Genomic DNA, 17,016 nt, shown 5'->3' on the forward strand with positions numbered 1-17,016 from the left:
TCAATTTCTACCATCGGAATCCTATTGCTTACATGGTCTATACCTAGCACACGCTTTCCCATTTTCCCATTTAATACCAAAGCTACCCCTCACTGACTTTCTTCCCCACCACTTTATACAACCCCATACCCATCACTCCAATAGTCCCCACCATCCTTCCACCTCACTTCGCATAATCCTAAAATATCTATCCTCCCTTTCTTCATTTCATTTTTGATGTTTTCTGGCTTCCCTGCCCTCATCATTGTCCTCACATTCCATGTCCCTACATTTATTGCTGCCTTCTTCTTCTCCATCTTCTTGGTCTTCTTTCTTGATTGCTGCTGGCGATGTAGGGGTCTCTGCAAGGATTTCTCATGTTGACAACCCTGAGGACCTTGCCAACCTTGCTGCCGTGAATGACACCCACCCTTTGTGGAAGGGTCCCATTCAATGAATTTCCGAGGCTCATTTGGTTGTATTCCATGTTTTCAGGGAATAGATAGTTGGTAGGGTTTCCCACTTCCATTCCAGCAGTGTTTTTTTACGTGACACCATCACGTGGGCTACTTTTTGTCTGCCCCTACTCTTCGACCTATCTGGCATGGGTGGCCCTAACGGGAGTAATTTAGCATTAATCCCTACAGTGCAGCTCTAGGGGTCATAGGAACGCTCGAGCCTTTCCACAGCGACAAGGTTGTAGCCCAAGAGAATATTTCTCAACGTAGATTCTAAACATATTATTCTCTAAGTTTGCTAATATCAATCAACCATTAAAGTTTAACATCAAACTCCTATAATGTAAACAATATAATTCTGTTAAAAATTTGGAGATGCTTAGAACTCATATCAAGACTGCAGTTTTTAGCTATACATAATTTTTGATAAATGCAATATCTTTTTCGTTATTTTGGTGACACGTAAACAAAAAATTGACCATGAAAACCCATCTGAGGGGAAATTTTAGTATGGGAAAGTGTCAAGATAATCCCCATCGAACAATTAGGAAGGGTCGGACCTCTTGTGAGATGGAGTCCCTAATGATAACTGGTACCCTTTTGGCGTACATGACTGTAATGCCGTGTTTACATATTACATTCACTGGGAATGAAAAATTCACGCTCTATAAAAACACAATTCGTCCATATGTGACAGACAATTCATGCAGTGTTTAAACAACGTCCGCAAGCAAAGGGTTAAGGATGGGTCGGTCCTAATTTTATTCAAATCCAACTCCAGCTTGGTTCCTGGCATTGGTTCTCTGTTCCCATTTTCATTCATGTTTTTTGTTTTCATTGCTTACTTTTCAAAAGCTGTCAATGATTTTCGTTGGAGTGACATAAAAAACACATGGATCCATAACTTCAAACTATTAAAAGTATTTGATGTAAACTATGCTAAATAAAAGTTATGTAATTGATTTTTGAGCTAAAAATATTGGTACCACGTTTTTTGGCATCTCCTCTCACAGCTCAGGAAACAGTGATATCGAGAACAGAACAGTCATCATCATAATTTTATTTTACTATTCTTTGGAATTTGCAAAACTTTGAATCATGGCTCACTCATTTTCATGAGGAGCCCTAATGATCAGAAATAGCTACACAATAATGACCTCCCCACAGCTGAGATCTTTTGTACAGATAATTGCCCCACAATTCCAGCTGCTTAAGACACTTACTTGAGCCATGAGTCTTTCCAGGTGCTATGGGGGAAGAAGCAGAATATCTTCGGTAGAGAGAGGGTGAACAGCATACCATGCTCAGTGACTCTGTCAGACACATATAAATTGACTTGCCCATCACTATCATGGTCAACTGCCACAAAAACTTGCCCATCTGACACTTCAGCTACGTGATAATTTAAGTTATTCGTTTCAGAGTGAAATACAGCCTTCACAAAAGGTTTCCTCTTATGGGATATATAAAGGTCCAGATTTTTCTGAAAAGTGAAAAATTAACCATCAGCATATATTCGCCAATTTCAATTAGCAATTAACTCAAATAAATAAAATGCCATATTTTAATAATAATATGAATAACAACTCTGACCTCTCCAGCCTTTTTAGTAGCAAACATAAAATCTTCCCGAACTTCAAAGTCCTCCACATCCTTGAGGACAACCTTGGTGAGCTCCTCATCTTGAAAGTATGATGGTGAAGAAAGAACAGTTGAAGAGCCGGTGGGTTCCTCTCTTTCCACATACAAAAGTTGTTTCTCTCCAGGGAGGTTTGACCAAAAGTAGGCTTTCACATATTCTTGAACGAGGGTCCAAGTGCTTCCAAAATCTTTTGTGACCCACAGCTGTAACATAAGATTTTACAGATGTGTTGCAACAGACTCTCTTCCCAGCTTTTGTCAAGAAAACAATAAAGAATAACAATACCTTTTTCTGAGGGTCAATTTTGTCATAAGCCAGAAAAGTGAGTGGTTCTTCTTCATTAAAAGATATATCAGTGGGATGGAATTTCAACTTAACCATTTCAAAGTACTTTCCATGGTTTGTGGTTGAAAATATAACCTTGTTCGTGCTGTCTATAAAAACACACTGCAAATAACAATTTGAAGAACATTACAATTAGAGAATGGATTGGATTCAAATTCACAGTGTATGAACCATAGGGAGTCCTTTAGTGAATGCAAGTCCCATACTTCATAAAGTAGAGTAAGCTCGTATTCCAATACGTAATTGGACAAAACAGAACCTTTACCCTAACTTTTATCCATATGACAACACTGAATGGTTCACACACAGTATGAATTGAATTGGGTCGTACTGGAGAACATTTCTTCATGGCTAAACCTATTTAGATATTCTGTGCACTCACATGCGTATTATACTTGGGATGATTGTAGAATTTATCCAGAGTAGCGTAGTCACCTGACTGGTCTTGTAACGAAAAGAAATGGGTTTTATTTTCAAAATTAGTTCCGTAATCATAAGAAATAAAAACGGACGATGGTTTGCCGCGAACAGGAGTTGGGTCCCTGGCGAGACAAATGATGACATCAGATCCTTCACCAGCCCAATGCACCATTAGCTGCTGGTGACTGTCGTTCAGCTTATTGACCTGAAAACGATGCGGATAAGGGTGCCAATGGTAAATAACGACCAACCACTTCCCTTATGTCCATAATTATACACACACAATATGAAATGTTTGAGTGACAGCTGATCACCACACAACACTACGCCATTAGGAAATCCTATTTCTGGCAATATTCTAAGCATAATATTAGACATTATTATAGAACCTTGAGATACATTTTTAACGAACATACCACTGAATTTATCCCGTCAGAAAAGCTAGACGCTCTTTTAAAGCGCTCTAGCTGTGGCTCGACATTGTCCCCGTTTATGGGGCCACCCTCCGCAGAAGAGTCTCTATTGAAAATAAAACTTCGACCATGAGTGACCTTCGTGTTTTTCACATACAAATGTTTAATCCTCGGTCCTTCTAAATCTGCTACTGCCGACAATAACTCAATTGTCAAGAGGATGAAAATACATATCAACCTCCCGGGGGAAGCCATTTTTCCCGACTAAACACGACTAAATGACTAACGCAGCTCACAACTTCCGCAACAGAAAACTTTTAAACTTCAAGCCGTCGCTACCACTACTTTTTCACCACGCTTATTCATCATACACGCATGGCAGAGGGACAAAGACTGACATGACGATCAAGTTGATGACTAATGTCTGAAGCGCAGTCTGAACTCCAGTGGTCTCGTGACATTGACGTGTTACCATCAAGGTCGGTTGGTTGTTTACAATGTTATGATCGGTGATAATGGGGTGGTACTGGTGAAAAACATTACCCTGTAGCATATAATATTTACTCTAATTATATTGAATTATAATACGTGTTACAATATAGTACGTTTTAATTACTGCGTTGTTTAGGCTTTGTTTATTCATAAATAATCTACCAAATGCCTTCCTCATTTCATTTATAATTGGCATGCTGGATTCCCTCTCAACTTGTCATGCAAGCCAAAATCCAGCTGGAATAAAGCTTTCCGTTCCAACTGGATGAATGAAGGCTGGAATCTTGCATGCATCAAATATAGAGAGTTTTAATAATAATAGTTTTTATTTTCCTGAGGATCTATGCGCATACATGTTCCCTCATATGCTGTACGTAATTGTTCAATTGCTATACACAACATCCATACAAAACATGGTTTTAGTCAAAAATTCATCAATAGAATAAAATTAATGTATTATGTAAATTCCTTCTCTTTAAATTGAAAATTGGACATCTTTTCAACACTCATTGTGTCTTGAGGAAGCTTGTTATACAATATGAATGAATTCCATGTCCTCATGGGAGTAAAACTGGACTTGTTTGATCTTATAAATTTCATATGTAAATTATGACAGGTCCTAGTGTAATGCGGTTGTGGATGCTATCATGGGTAGCATATAAAGCAATATTGTGTTCATCTCAAGCAATTGTACTGAACATGTATACACAGGGAATCAGGGGAACAAAGTTTTATGAAAAGATGGCGAAATGGAGCCCTGAGGTGTACAATGCCCATCAGACTCAGTATCCTCTTTTGGATTTTAAAAACAACATGAGCACAGGGTAAAGGGCACAAAAAAAGGTTGCTAAAAATGAAATGGGCGCAAAACTCCTCAGTAAATTGACCATAGCACTTCATTACTGCCAGCCCTAAGTAGAACAATTTAGTCTTTGATATAAAATGATTGTGCCATTCACTCAACATGGAACTATTAGCTCTCTCATTGACCAATTATTTCTCTTTCTTCTGACTACCATGATTGATACTTGATTTCAAAGTGCTGTTTTCTTCAAAGTTAATAATTATTCAATGTAGATATCCACATTCTTGATAGTGAATCTCCACATTCCTTTCGTGGTGGTGGACCTCCAACACAAGAATTTGGATAACCATAGTCTTGTTGTGGATAACCACTAAAATGTGGATCTATCAATTATTTTTTGTTGGTTCATATACCAATAATCCGCAAAAAATGTGGATAACTATTACTCAAGTTAAGAGGATATGTCTAAGCATCCACTTACAAAGGTGGACATCCACATTCTGTGTAAATTGATCAACAAATGTATGGCAGACATCTGCATTAACTTTAAGTGGATCCACATTTGTATTGTGGACATCCACTATAAGCCATGTGGATATCCTCAAATAATAGTGGATATCCACAATATTTGCTGGATATCCACTAAAATTTGATGTGGACTTTTATCCATGAGTGGCGATTGACACACTCGAAGGTTTTGAAGAAATGCAATGGTAAAACAAGAGATTCTACTTTATTTTATTGGTCTGACAATATTTTGTTTATACTTAGGTATGTAGCTGTGATAGTGGACATGGATTTTCTAAATTCATATTGTGATGATCAATATTTATAATCAATGACTCATTGATTCATGAGTCATGTGACATTAAAACTTTCTCTAGTTAGTACATATACAGTTTACAATTGTCCAGAGGCAAACCTGTGGAAGAGAAAGTTCAGTCATAGATATTGCTTACTACTTAGGGCTCTGAATTTCCCTTTTTTCACATCCATAATATTTATTTCTAAAGTTATTCCTTGACTTAGTTCGTCAAAAGCATCTTTACAAAATTTGCCAAGAATGTGACACAGAGTAATCAAAGTGTAAATTAGATGTGCCATGGTATCGGTAATAGGGTAGTTTCCTTCATCAAAGAAAACGAAAGGCAGTGATTGTGATTCGTTTCCCACCAATAGTATATTCATAATATACAAATTATTTGGTTTTAGAAATCCCAGTTTAGACGAATGGCAATGGTCAATTTTAAGTCTTTGAAAAAGGCCAGATTGGCGCCCATGCGATTCCACTCCACGTGACGTCACAGGGACCTAGTTTCTATATGAGTAGTTAGGAGTTTTACATCATCTGTGGTTACCAATGCATGCATGAGGAAAAGAGCTCAGGGAAACATCTCTTAATAATCACCTATTAAAACTGGCTAAGGTCGGAAAGTTTCCTTTGTTTGATAAGACATTAATAATCCTTATTTAAGCCAGCCATTAAATCCTTATTTGATCACAGAGTGCAGTCGCGCACTGGGAGGCATTGGAAAACGGATACATGGAGTTCCTGTGAATGCAGCAAGCGAGCGATCGCGGCATCGTGCAGCAGCGGTTCTAGAGTATCCATGCCAGCAATTGTCTGGTTATGACTCATGCAATCTCTACTTCCTTCGTCTCTGCTTCCACTTCGCCCGCTGCCTTCACTTTTACAAATCCCTTCCTCTCCAGTCAGACCTTGATTAGTAACGGCGTTAACAAGCCTGAGCGAGACGAGATTTCCGGTTCTCTTGGGTTCTAATCAACAGCATGCGAGACCACGGCAATGATTGCGCATTTGCGATTGAAGCATACATTTAAAGATCATGGATAACATTTTTCTTGACTTACAATCGGTTATCTGTTGAAAATCTTTTCAATTTATCAAGAGTTTTTTCACCCGTCGCTTATCGTAATTTTCAATATTTGAGCAGATGACCAACTAAACTTGAAACATTCCTGGTCAGCAAGTAAATAAAATAATTCCATTATATGAAGGGGATTCTAATGAAAATAATAAGCCCGGTGGAGCCCAGCATTAAAATGCAGTCATTCTGGTGATTTTGCGTCGGATTTTATTTTTCATTAAGATCGCAGAAAACATTAAAAGAGAATGAAAATTGTGTACGGATAAGCTGCACCCAGATAATCAGGAGTCTGCTGTAATTTGAGGCAAAAATGAAAATTTGTTCTAGCACAAACAACTGAGATTAATGGAGAAAAGCATCATGAATAGTTAACATAGTTACAATGGTTAGTTTGTTACAATGAATTTTTTAAATTTGTTGTCATAATTAAGCATAGGAGACGAAATACATTAATGTAAATATTAAATATATTACATAACGTAACGGCAGAGATGGTAAGTTATATCACCTGTTGCGTACATATTGTGATTACAGAATATGTGATTAATACAATATAATACATAGTTATTAATATCGTATTCGTCTGAATATAGTCCCCCCTTTTTTTCCAAAAATACTTGTGGTAAAAGTAAAGGGGGGGACTATATTCAAACGCATTTTTTTAACTTTACCCGAAACTGAAGCCTCAAAATTAGGGGGGGGGGGGGACTACAGTCGGAGAAATACGGTATTTCAAATATTTATCTAGGAAATTTTGTAATTAAAATATCTGTTCAAAAGTACCTCACTCACCACCTTCCCTTACACCTCCCTCTTTCCCCCCACATCCGAGAAACGCTTTGCAGAGTCTCACTGTGCAAGTGGCTCTCCGAGGTGTGCTGTGAGCGGAGAGGCAGCTCACCTAAAATTCATTCATGCCATGACTAATGTTAAGGACTCAATCTATTTTTATTCGCACAGAAAATAAAATATCCAATCCTGATGGATTTTCTTGAATTTCCATTTGCTCAAACCTCTTGAGGGGAACCCCAAAGCATATATCACTCAATCAAGAGTGTATCACGATGATTAAAAAAGTGTTTAAGTGTATTAAAAAGCATCCTGTGACAATACTACGCTGTAGACCATGTCTGGGCAAGTTATTATGGTGCGAACATGTCGTAAGCAAGTTTGAGCCAAGTCGACATGCACACAGAGTAGTCACTCTGAATGCATAACCGATAGAACTTCACATTGAAATGAATAGGGTGGTTTCCTATTATTTTTTTATTGCCTAAATCTGCCTGAAAGATTATTACTCCTGGAGTACGAATTTCACACTTTTAAATTTTTAAATGACGATATCTATTTTTTGTGATTAAATGAAAAGCGAAAATTTGCAAGCACGCGAAAACGCGATCGCTAGGTATGAATGCTGGGAAAATCCCGCGTGACGTCATTCTGGTTCCCGCTGTCGGCGAGTTAGGTGACCTTGGGGCGAGTATGTGTGCACCGCTGAGATGCAGGCTGCTAGCAGGTAGTGCTTGGCATAAATAAGGATTATTAATACCTTATCAAACGAAGGAAACTTTCCGACCATAGACAGTTTTCATAGGCGATTATTAAGAGATGTTTCCCTGAGCTCTTTTCCTCATGCATGCATTGGTAACCATAGATGATGTAAAACTCCTAACTACTCATATAGAAACTAGGTCCCTGTGACGTCACGTGGAGTGGAATCGCATGGGCGCCAATCTGGCCTTTTTCAAAGACGTAAAATTGACCATTGCCATTTGTCTAAACTGGGATTTCTAAAGCCAAATAATTTGTATATTATGAATGCAGTAATGGTGGGTAATGAATCGCAATCAATGCCTTTCGTTTTCTTTGATGAAGGAAACCACCCCATTACTGTGAGTGTTTGGATTATCCATGTTTTCCGATCATTCGTCCCGCCTCTCGTTAGCCCGGATAATCGCTATTGTGCTGTATTTGTACGATGCAGGAAGTAGAATTATAATAAGGCTTTTATGGGATTCTTTAGAGCAACAATCAGAAAATGAATCAGGAGAATCTTTCGAGTGATGTGAAAAGGTGAACAGTGAGCTACCTGCAAAAAGTGCCATGTGCTCCCTTTGACCTGTCTAACATGCGATGAGCCTCACACTCCTAAATGCATGATTGTGTGCAGAGGTATTCTTGTGCGCATGGACTCCAACTCCTGCCGCACACTACTCCAACATGCACAGTGTTAAGGGGGAAGTCGTGAGAGCCGGGTCTCTCACTTGCACAACTTCAGCGCACAGTGTGTGTGGAGGGAGTCGCGACTCACCAAATAAGACTCTCTCGCCTCACAGCTCAATCTGCTGAGTCACACATTTAAACTGACTCACTCACACAGTGCAGCCCATCACTACTTGCATAACACTTTAAGAGCCAGCCGGCTGATCTATCGGCTGGAAGGGTATGTGCGAAGAATGCCACGTATTGATCTATTGGCCGGGTGTTTTTAAATAAATAGTGAAATTAAGTATTGTTCCCAAGTTGCACTGAAGAGATGACAACTTCAGTGAGTATTTAGTGGATTACAAAAGGTGAGTATAAAAAGTGAAAAATTAAAAAAAAAAAATTAGCTTCAACTCACTCATATGTATAGAAATTTTTATGAAATTCTGATTAGAATTGTCAAATTGGCCAAAAAATCCCTGGCATTCTTCGTGTGTACCAGTTTGAAGTGGGCAGTACTAAAAGAGACGAAGTAGATCTATATTCAGTGTTGTATCTTTGGTAGCCCACCTAGTATTTGCTACAAGATGGATCAATATAGGTAGGATGTAGGTACACATACTTACATATGAAAGGCTAACTGCAGAAAGCCATCATGTCTAAGTTGGACGATTTTTCTTTTTTTTCATTAAGTTGGTTCTAGGTACAAGAATCAATGCTTCCTACTTTAGGAAACATGTCATATTACGATGAAATGTTTCTTTTTAGTAGGAAATGTTTAGTCTTGCACCTAGTAACAACTTAAAGAAAAAAGTAACAACTTAAAGAAAAATGTAACAACTTAAAGAATAATGTAACAACTAAAAGAAAAAAGTAACATCGTCCAACTTGGAAGTGATACCTTTCTGCAGTTAGCGATTGAAATACTTAGTACTGTGGTGAAATTTCAAGAGACCGGGAAAGTAGATCCACATCTTTTGTCTTCATCTTTTTCTCAGAGCATATGTAGAGAACTCTTAATATATTGATTAATATTAATTAATGAAACTCTTAAGATATTATTTGTTGCAAAACTTTGTTTACTAAATATTTAATATAATTGTTCCTGGCTCAACTTTACAGAATCTTAACACTGATGGGCTGGGAGAGTAAACGAACATTTGTAGCATCCATGTAATTTGTTAATTGAACCTAAATGGTTCCAACGCTCTTGCATTGTTTTGATTAGTACTTAAAAAAAACTAACATACCTTGGAGTGACAGTTGCATTTGTACAAATTTTTGGAGGAGGTGGGGATTTGTTGAAAGGAGTGAAGGGAAGTATGACTGAATAGCAGAAGGAAGAGGGCTGACTGTATGGGGAGGGGAAAAATCAGAGGGTAATATGTTGAAGGAAGGCTCTGTGGAATATCATGGGACGAAACCATGGTGAAAGGAGAAAGTGAAGAATAATATAAATTAAGAATAATGAGACTCATTTAAAACAAACCCAACATTCTCCTCTTAGATATCACTTTTCCAAAGAGGAACTGAGCACAAAAAGTATCGCTCTGGATATTGGCAAAAATTTGCTCTCCCATCCCGCATAAAAGAAGAGCTGAAAATTCTTGCAACTTCTCAACACACTGTTTAACTCCCATTTAGATCAAGGGTAGATTTAGGGCATTTTTTTGGGGGGAGGGTTACATGTATGATGGGCCAAGTGGTCGATCACTGTTCACTTGAGTAAGCTAATCATGAATGGTCCATCGTCGGTCACTATAGTGATTCACATTGGTCAATCACAATTGATATCGGTCAGTACTAACGTCAATCAGGATCAATATTATTCAAAGTGCCAAATTACGTGGGATCTTAGAACTGCTGAAGAAAAAGTATAAAAAAACACTTCTTGTATTCTTTGATCATCTTATGCTTTTAATAATGTTTGCTGGAAAGATTATAAGTTGAAAAATTGCCATCTGAATTCATTCTTTGTATCTTTTAGCAAAATTATTCAATGGCAGCAAAAGTTTAGAGGGTTTATTATAGGAATTTAAAGTAATAAATGCATTTATAATGAATGAGATTTTGAATATCATGAAATTATAGTGCATCGTGGCCCATAAAAAGAGATAGTTCAACAAAAGAGTAAATAAATAATAGTTTCAGCTATTACACTTGTCACAAGCAAAAAAATATTATACAGCAAAATAGCAAAGCCTGAAATGTTGGATGACAAATTTAACAAAAAAGTGGCAATAGAAAAAATATTTAAAATAGAAAAAGTAATGACGAAACCAGAATATGAACTTGGAATCTTTTGATCCATAGGCACAAACAACTGCTGTTGTGCTGGCACCTGCTTGTGTTGCAAAGAATTAAATCCATGAAACTTACCGTGCTGCTGAGCTATTAATACAATTGTTAATTCCCTTTAAGGAAGCTCGTACTGCCTCTGAAGACCTAAAAATAGTGTAGGAATGCATGGTCACCCTGTTCTGAGAAGTACTGGAATTTTCAAGTCGATAGCTAATCAGGGAGTGGGTTAAATTTGAGTTGCAAGATTTTGGCTGGAAGGACCAACAAAAAATAAAGTGGGGTCATGAAAATGTGATAATTAAGGCTGTGCAAGAGGCCCTGGGTCTGATGAGGGTCAATGTAGGGGATAGCATATGCAATAAACTATTATTTTTGCTGTGGCTACCTATTCTAACCCACATGCCTTTGCCTGCCTCATTTTGTCACTGAACTGTATTTTCAAGGGCACATTCCCCAACCTAACTGACCCACATTGACATTGAATTACATTGGCCACCTCAAACTCAGGGCACAAAATGTTACGGGAATGGACGAGCAAATGCAAGGGGACCCATGAGACAGTCTGGGCTCTTTCACATAGAGGAAGTGATTGTACTCAAGGCCGTAGCCAGAAAATAATTTCGGGGGGGGGGGGCGGGGGGGTTTATGGAATAGTAGACAAACATAAAATTATTTTTATAAGATAAATAAAATAGTATATACGGTTAAATATACATATTTATTATAAACCCTTAAAGAAAAATATAAAAATATTATTATAAAATTGAATTTAGCCTTCTGGCTTTTTTTTGCAGCGACCAAATGAATTGACTCTTCGGTGTCGATGTCAATTCTGCGGTCCCTCAGGAGGCTCATAAGTCACTCACCTCTCTACTAATTCACAGCACTATTATTTCACACACTGCACTACAACTACACACACTACTCCTACTAATTCGCTTAGATAATTATTGACTTAAGTCGCATTAGACTACTAGATGTCCATGCACCACTAAATAATATCGTCGTGTGAGCAGCAAACGAGCATAAAGTATCTATGTATTTAATTTTTTTCATTTCGGGGGGGTCAATCCCCCTTGATCCCCCCCCTGGCTACGGCCTTGATTGTACTCAACAAAGATAAAACATTTTAGCAGAACATTTTTCAAATATACATATATGTATTGCTGGATACACTATCATAACAGCTATAAGGACTTTAATAAAACATTATACCATTTGTAAAAGTGTTGATTAGGATGGATATCATTCCTATGTTATGAGAAGGTTTTATGTTGTCCTTGTTAATAAAAGCCAAGTCAATCAACAGTGGGAAAATATTTACTAAGGTTTCATGACAGACGTATGCATACCTATGTACCACCAATAAGCTTTAACATTAGTTTAAACTAGAGATGTGCGAATAGTATCCGCGAATACTCGAATACCTCGAATATTAGAAAGTATTCGAATTTCGCGTCATACACTGTCGCACGCACGTCGTTGGTAGTTGACTCGGAAAAATGTAGAGAATTGTAGTCATTTAGTGCTCGCAGCGCCGTTTTACGCAAGTTGACGAATTACATCAAATTCGTGGATTTTAGCGGTGAAAAGAGTTCGACAAGGGGAACCGAAAATGGTCGGGTGAAAAAATCCGAAAATCCCCGATTCCCCCCACCAGGAGAACCTCAGTGCCGTGGGATAGCAACCTTAGGGCATTTCCCATCATCCGCTATCCCCCTCCATTCAGCACTCGCCTCACCCACTCTGACGCTTTCCTCTTCTCCGAAATCAAACAAAAGGTCCCAGCTCGCGCAGGGATCGCATTACGAAGACACCTGCTTCGAAAAAAATATCGAGTTACGAGAACAATAAAAACGTGTTTCACGCCCTCCCCCTTTTTCTCACCCACTGACCTTTTTCTGGCTACCTGCTTCGAAATTCCCCATTTCTGGAGGTCAACTGCTGTGTGAGTACCGTGGGATACTTACATTAGCGCATTTCCCAAGATCCGGTATCCCTCTCCATTCAGCACTAGCCCACCCCTATGAGGATTTCCTCTTCTTCGAAATAAAAAAAAGGTCACAGCTCGCGCAGGGATCATATTACGAAGACCTTAGCTTCGAAAAAATACCGGGTTGCACGAGAACAATAGAAACGTGTTTCCGGCCCTCCCTTTTCTCCCCCACTGACCTTTTTTTTTCCTACCAGCTTCGAAGTTCTCCATTTCTGTGGAGGTCAACCGCTGAATGAGTCATCTATTAGCACAAAAGGTGTCTAAGAATGACTTTCGTCAATTGATGTTACACCTTTATTGAATTGAAATATTAGTAATGTGCGCGTAATTTAAAAAAGAATAAGACCAAACACGACGTATTTCTGAGTTTATTTAAGCATTTTACGCAAAGAAATATATGTGAAAATACGACGGAGACTTAGCATTCTGGCGAAACTCGATATGAGCAGCAGAGCTTCTCGGAAGTTGATGTGGTATTTTTTTCCGAAAGTATATATCAAGTTACAATTAATGAGTGGTGCTATAAATCTTTATTGTTACAGTCCCAGACAAAGGGACATTTTCACAGAATATTTGGTTTCTCCCTGATAGCAATTCCAATTCATCTTCTTATCTCGTGAGAACTCCCAAAGATGGACTGAAAATAATTGAAGAAAATCCGGTGGAAAAGAGCTTGTATTTTGCAAAATGCCTCAGATTGTCAGCTAGCACTTGGCAGCAGAAGTGGGGGTAAAGCGATGTTAGTTGAATTAATTATATGCCCAATTGTTTCCATAAAATTAAAATATTCATTAATCAGCTAAATTCCTGTTCGAATCATTTAAAGTAAATCAAAATTACTCCCCAAAATCTTGTGTTGCCTGCTGCATAGGCAACCGAGTCAAACATTCCGGCATTCATCATTTAGTATTCGAGGTATTCGAAATTCGAGGTATTCGAATATTCGAGCAATGATTTAATATTCGAATTCGATATTCGAATTCGAGAAATCTGCTATTCGACCCATCTCTAGTTTAAACCAAATATTAATTATTCAAAACAATTATGAAAATAATATCTGAGGCTAAAAGTGTGTCCAATGCTTGTTGAAGGAATTCATTTCATAGTTTTCTACTTCTTGATGCTCCACAATTATTACAGCATTACTTTTTTTTGATGAATTTTATCTGAATATTTTACATAATTTTCATCCAAAACTACTAAGCTGGGTAGAAATTTACACATAACATTTATTTTGTCTATCAAATTATAGGTAATGAATGAATTTCCTATACTTTTGGCACTCATTTATTAACTTAAAAAATTATAGAGATTAAAATATATGCTAGTGAAGTAGATTATGATTCAAATGTAATGGCCCCTATGTTGTTTTCTGGATAGAACTCTGTAATTGATCACTGAACCCAGTAATTGAAAAAACCAGGGTTGACCGAATTTGGTGTAGAATTTCATTTGCAAGCTCTTGTATTGATCGAGTGAGGAAATCTAATGTTGATCAAGAACAACTGATTTTGGTCACCAATAATTCACGATCGACTAACCGAGGTTGTTGGTGATGTACGTACAGACTTCAGTTTCCAATGATCAATGAACGAAATGGGTCTCCAATGGCCAAAAAAATTATGTCCTTCTTCTGGGTGATACTGTTCGTCAATCAATCTCATAAAAGATCTCAATTGGGCCCGTTGGTTACTCAAGTCAGATCCATCACTATTTACTTTCTCCTGCCCCTTTAACACATTCAATGCGGATGATATTTTCGCCGTAACCTCCAATGACAGATGGGTGATTTTCCTTCATAACGGTGGTGTTGGAAGTAATACAACAGAATTTGCAATTTTTTTTGTTTCTATTTCTTGCAATTTGTAAAAAACGTTAATGACATACATGTATGCCACCCGTCACCAGTAATTGACAATTCACGTAACCCGCATTACACACATGCAATTTTACTTGTATGAAGGAGTAAACTTTTCAAATTTCTGTTTATAGTACTTCTTCTACCGTTGATGCCTTAGGTTAATGACAAAAATATCTTGGAATTAGTCTTTATGTGTAATTTTTTTGTTTCCAAGGCAGTAGATTTAATGTTTTCAAGTCGCAGAAGTAGAAGACACAATGAACGGCAAGAAAAATATAAAATTAAGGAATAAACATATTTTTAATCAAAGCAAATCTATGTTATCTCAGAGCTATTGCAAAATTGAAACATTTCAATAAAAATTCTTACAAATTTTTATGATATATTTGAAAGCAAGGCCTTAGACAGAGCCCGGGTTGGCCTTCACATTCTGGGCAAATCATAGTCACTGTCCTACGGATGCCTTCATGGTTAGCGGAGAAATGAAGAGCCTGCATAATTCCTAAAAACCTATCACGGCACATTTTCTCCCCGAATATTGGTACTTTCACTAACTCTGACCTCCTCCAATCGTTAGAAATCATGTTAACCCTAATTGCGCCCTTGTGGAGAAGAAGGCCCAGCCAAGTTTCCAGTTCTCCCTGCCCAATGGTCCAACCCATTATGCTCTTAGTGAAGGCCCTTGGTGAAGGATTTCGGAAGAAAATGCTTTCTGAATTTTTCTCTGACTACAAGAGGATTATTTCAAAGAAAATATCATTTGCAAGTTGAAATAATCCCTGGGTGTGCCGCTGGTAGGGAGGGACTCCAACCTTGAGCCTTAAAAATTATCCAGCAAAATAGTACAATTTGTGTAATGGAGTGTTGCATATGTGATTAATATGTTAGTTTTTATGAAAAGTAACTCTGGCCGTTTTCCAATTCGCAATTATTCACCCTTCGTGCACTTTTCGATCGTCAACTTACGGATGTGACGACAGCAAGGGTGGATCCAATTGGCGAGGGCGCAAGGGAACGAAGGGTAAGTGAGCAAGGGAACGCGGATGCTCCCTCGCTACCTTCCCCTCGTAGGAAGTGGACGTAAAAATGGCGGCAATGGAAAACTCAGAAATCTTGAACTGGAGTTTTAAGTAATTTTGTGTTTATTATGTGAGCTCTTCTACGTTACATTATATCGGCATTGTGAATTCTTGCTCTTCACATGCAAAAATATAAGTATAAAGATGAAATTGATTCTCAAATCAACCACTAAATGTCCTAACACTACCCCGCGCGTCACATTTCGTTACTGTCAACAGTTCGCATTATTTCCGTTCACACTTTATGGCGCCAGTAGAGCATTAGTAAGGGAGCAGGGTGCAAGGGATAAAGGGAACAAGGGAATGAGTGCATACTATGTGGATTGGAAAACGGCCTCTATCTGTACCTAACACTAGAACGTATTACTAAGCTACAAAATGAAAACGCCATAATGAATAGAGGACAAGTAATTGATGTGGAGCAATGACTGAGAAAGTATGTCGTAAAATTTGGAAAAAAACCCAAAATATGTAAAAAAAATGTAATTTGCAATAATGATTTTAAAAAATATGAATAAAGTATAAAATACGACCTTATGGACTGCATTGAAACATTTTGAAATGAAATAGTGAGGTTTGAGAAGGGAATACATGTTATTAACAAAAACTAAGCCTGATTATAATTCTTGTGGTTGAACATAAGATATGAATAAATAAAAAAATAAGATAAAAATACTATTTCAAGGGAATAAATAATGGTTAAATGCCGTAGATAATGCTTAAAATGCCTCTGAGTTTATCTATTCATTTCCGCAATTTCGTTTACGAAGCTAAGGAAATAAATACACGAGTAAAAAATGAAGACCAATACTGTACATAATGTAATGCAGTGTTGCATACGCGATAAATGTTATTTTTTATAAAAAGGAAGAAAATCTGCAATTAACCCCAAGACTAGGAATAACTCAGAAAATGAAATAAAAGCGAAATGAATAGAGGATTGGTAATTGACCTAAAGAAACGAATAAGAAAATATGCCGTAAAAGTAGGAAAAACACCCAAAAAAATCACCCAGGACTTACGTAATCTACAATAATAAAAAAAGTTCCTAGAAAATGAAATTCAAATATAGCATAATTAACTGAAGCACCGCACTAAGATCATTTTTTTTATAATGTAGTGAGTATGAAA

General features: G+C 37.6%; 2 protein-coding genes across 3 annotated transcripts in view; one reads left to right on the top strand and one right to left on the bottom strand.

Moving 5' to 3' along the window:
- LOC124154652 (sortilin-related receptor-like) overlaps window positions 1–3,664 on the bottom strand; it is a 103,596-nt gene extending 99,932 nt beyond the window's left edge. For both annotated transcript variants that reach the window (XM_046528506.1, XM_046528505.1), the window contains exons 1-5: window positions 3,261–3,664; window positions 2,807–3,049; window positions 2,365–2,526; window positions 2,031–2,282; window positions 1,661–1,920 (exon numbers count right to left, since the gene is read on the bottom strand). In XM_046528506.1, coding sequence (XP_046384462.1) covers window positions 1,661–1,920; window positions 2,031–2,282; window positions 2,365–2,526; window positions 2,807–3,049; window positions 3,261–3,512 — 1,169 coding nt within the window. In that variant the 5' untranslated portion in view covers window positions 3,513–3,664. The remainder of the gene's footprint in view (window positions 1–1,660; window positions 1,921–2,030; window positions 2,283–2,364; window positions 2,527–2,806; window positions 3,050–3,260) is intronic.
- LOC124154653 (thyroid adenoma-associated protein homolog) overlaps window positions 3,654–17,016 on the top strand; it is a 36,493-nt gene continuing 23,130 nt past the window's right edge. Inside the window, exon 1 of the mRNA XM_046528507.1 lies at window positions 3,654–3,736. The gene's annotated coding sequence lies outside the window, so the exon portion shown is untranslated. The remainder of the gene's footprint in view (window positions 3,737–17,016) is intronic.

The sequence above is a fragment of the Ischnura elegans genome, chromosome 2, assembly GCF_921293095.1.
Source record: "Ischnura elegans chromosome 2, ioIscEleg1.1, whole genome shotgun sequence".
Taxonomy (NCBI): domain Eukaryota; kingdom Metazoa; phylum Arthropoda; class Insecta; order Odonata; family Coenagrionidae; genus Ischnura; species Ischnura elegans.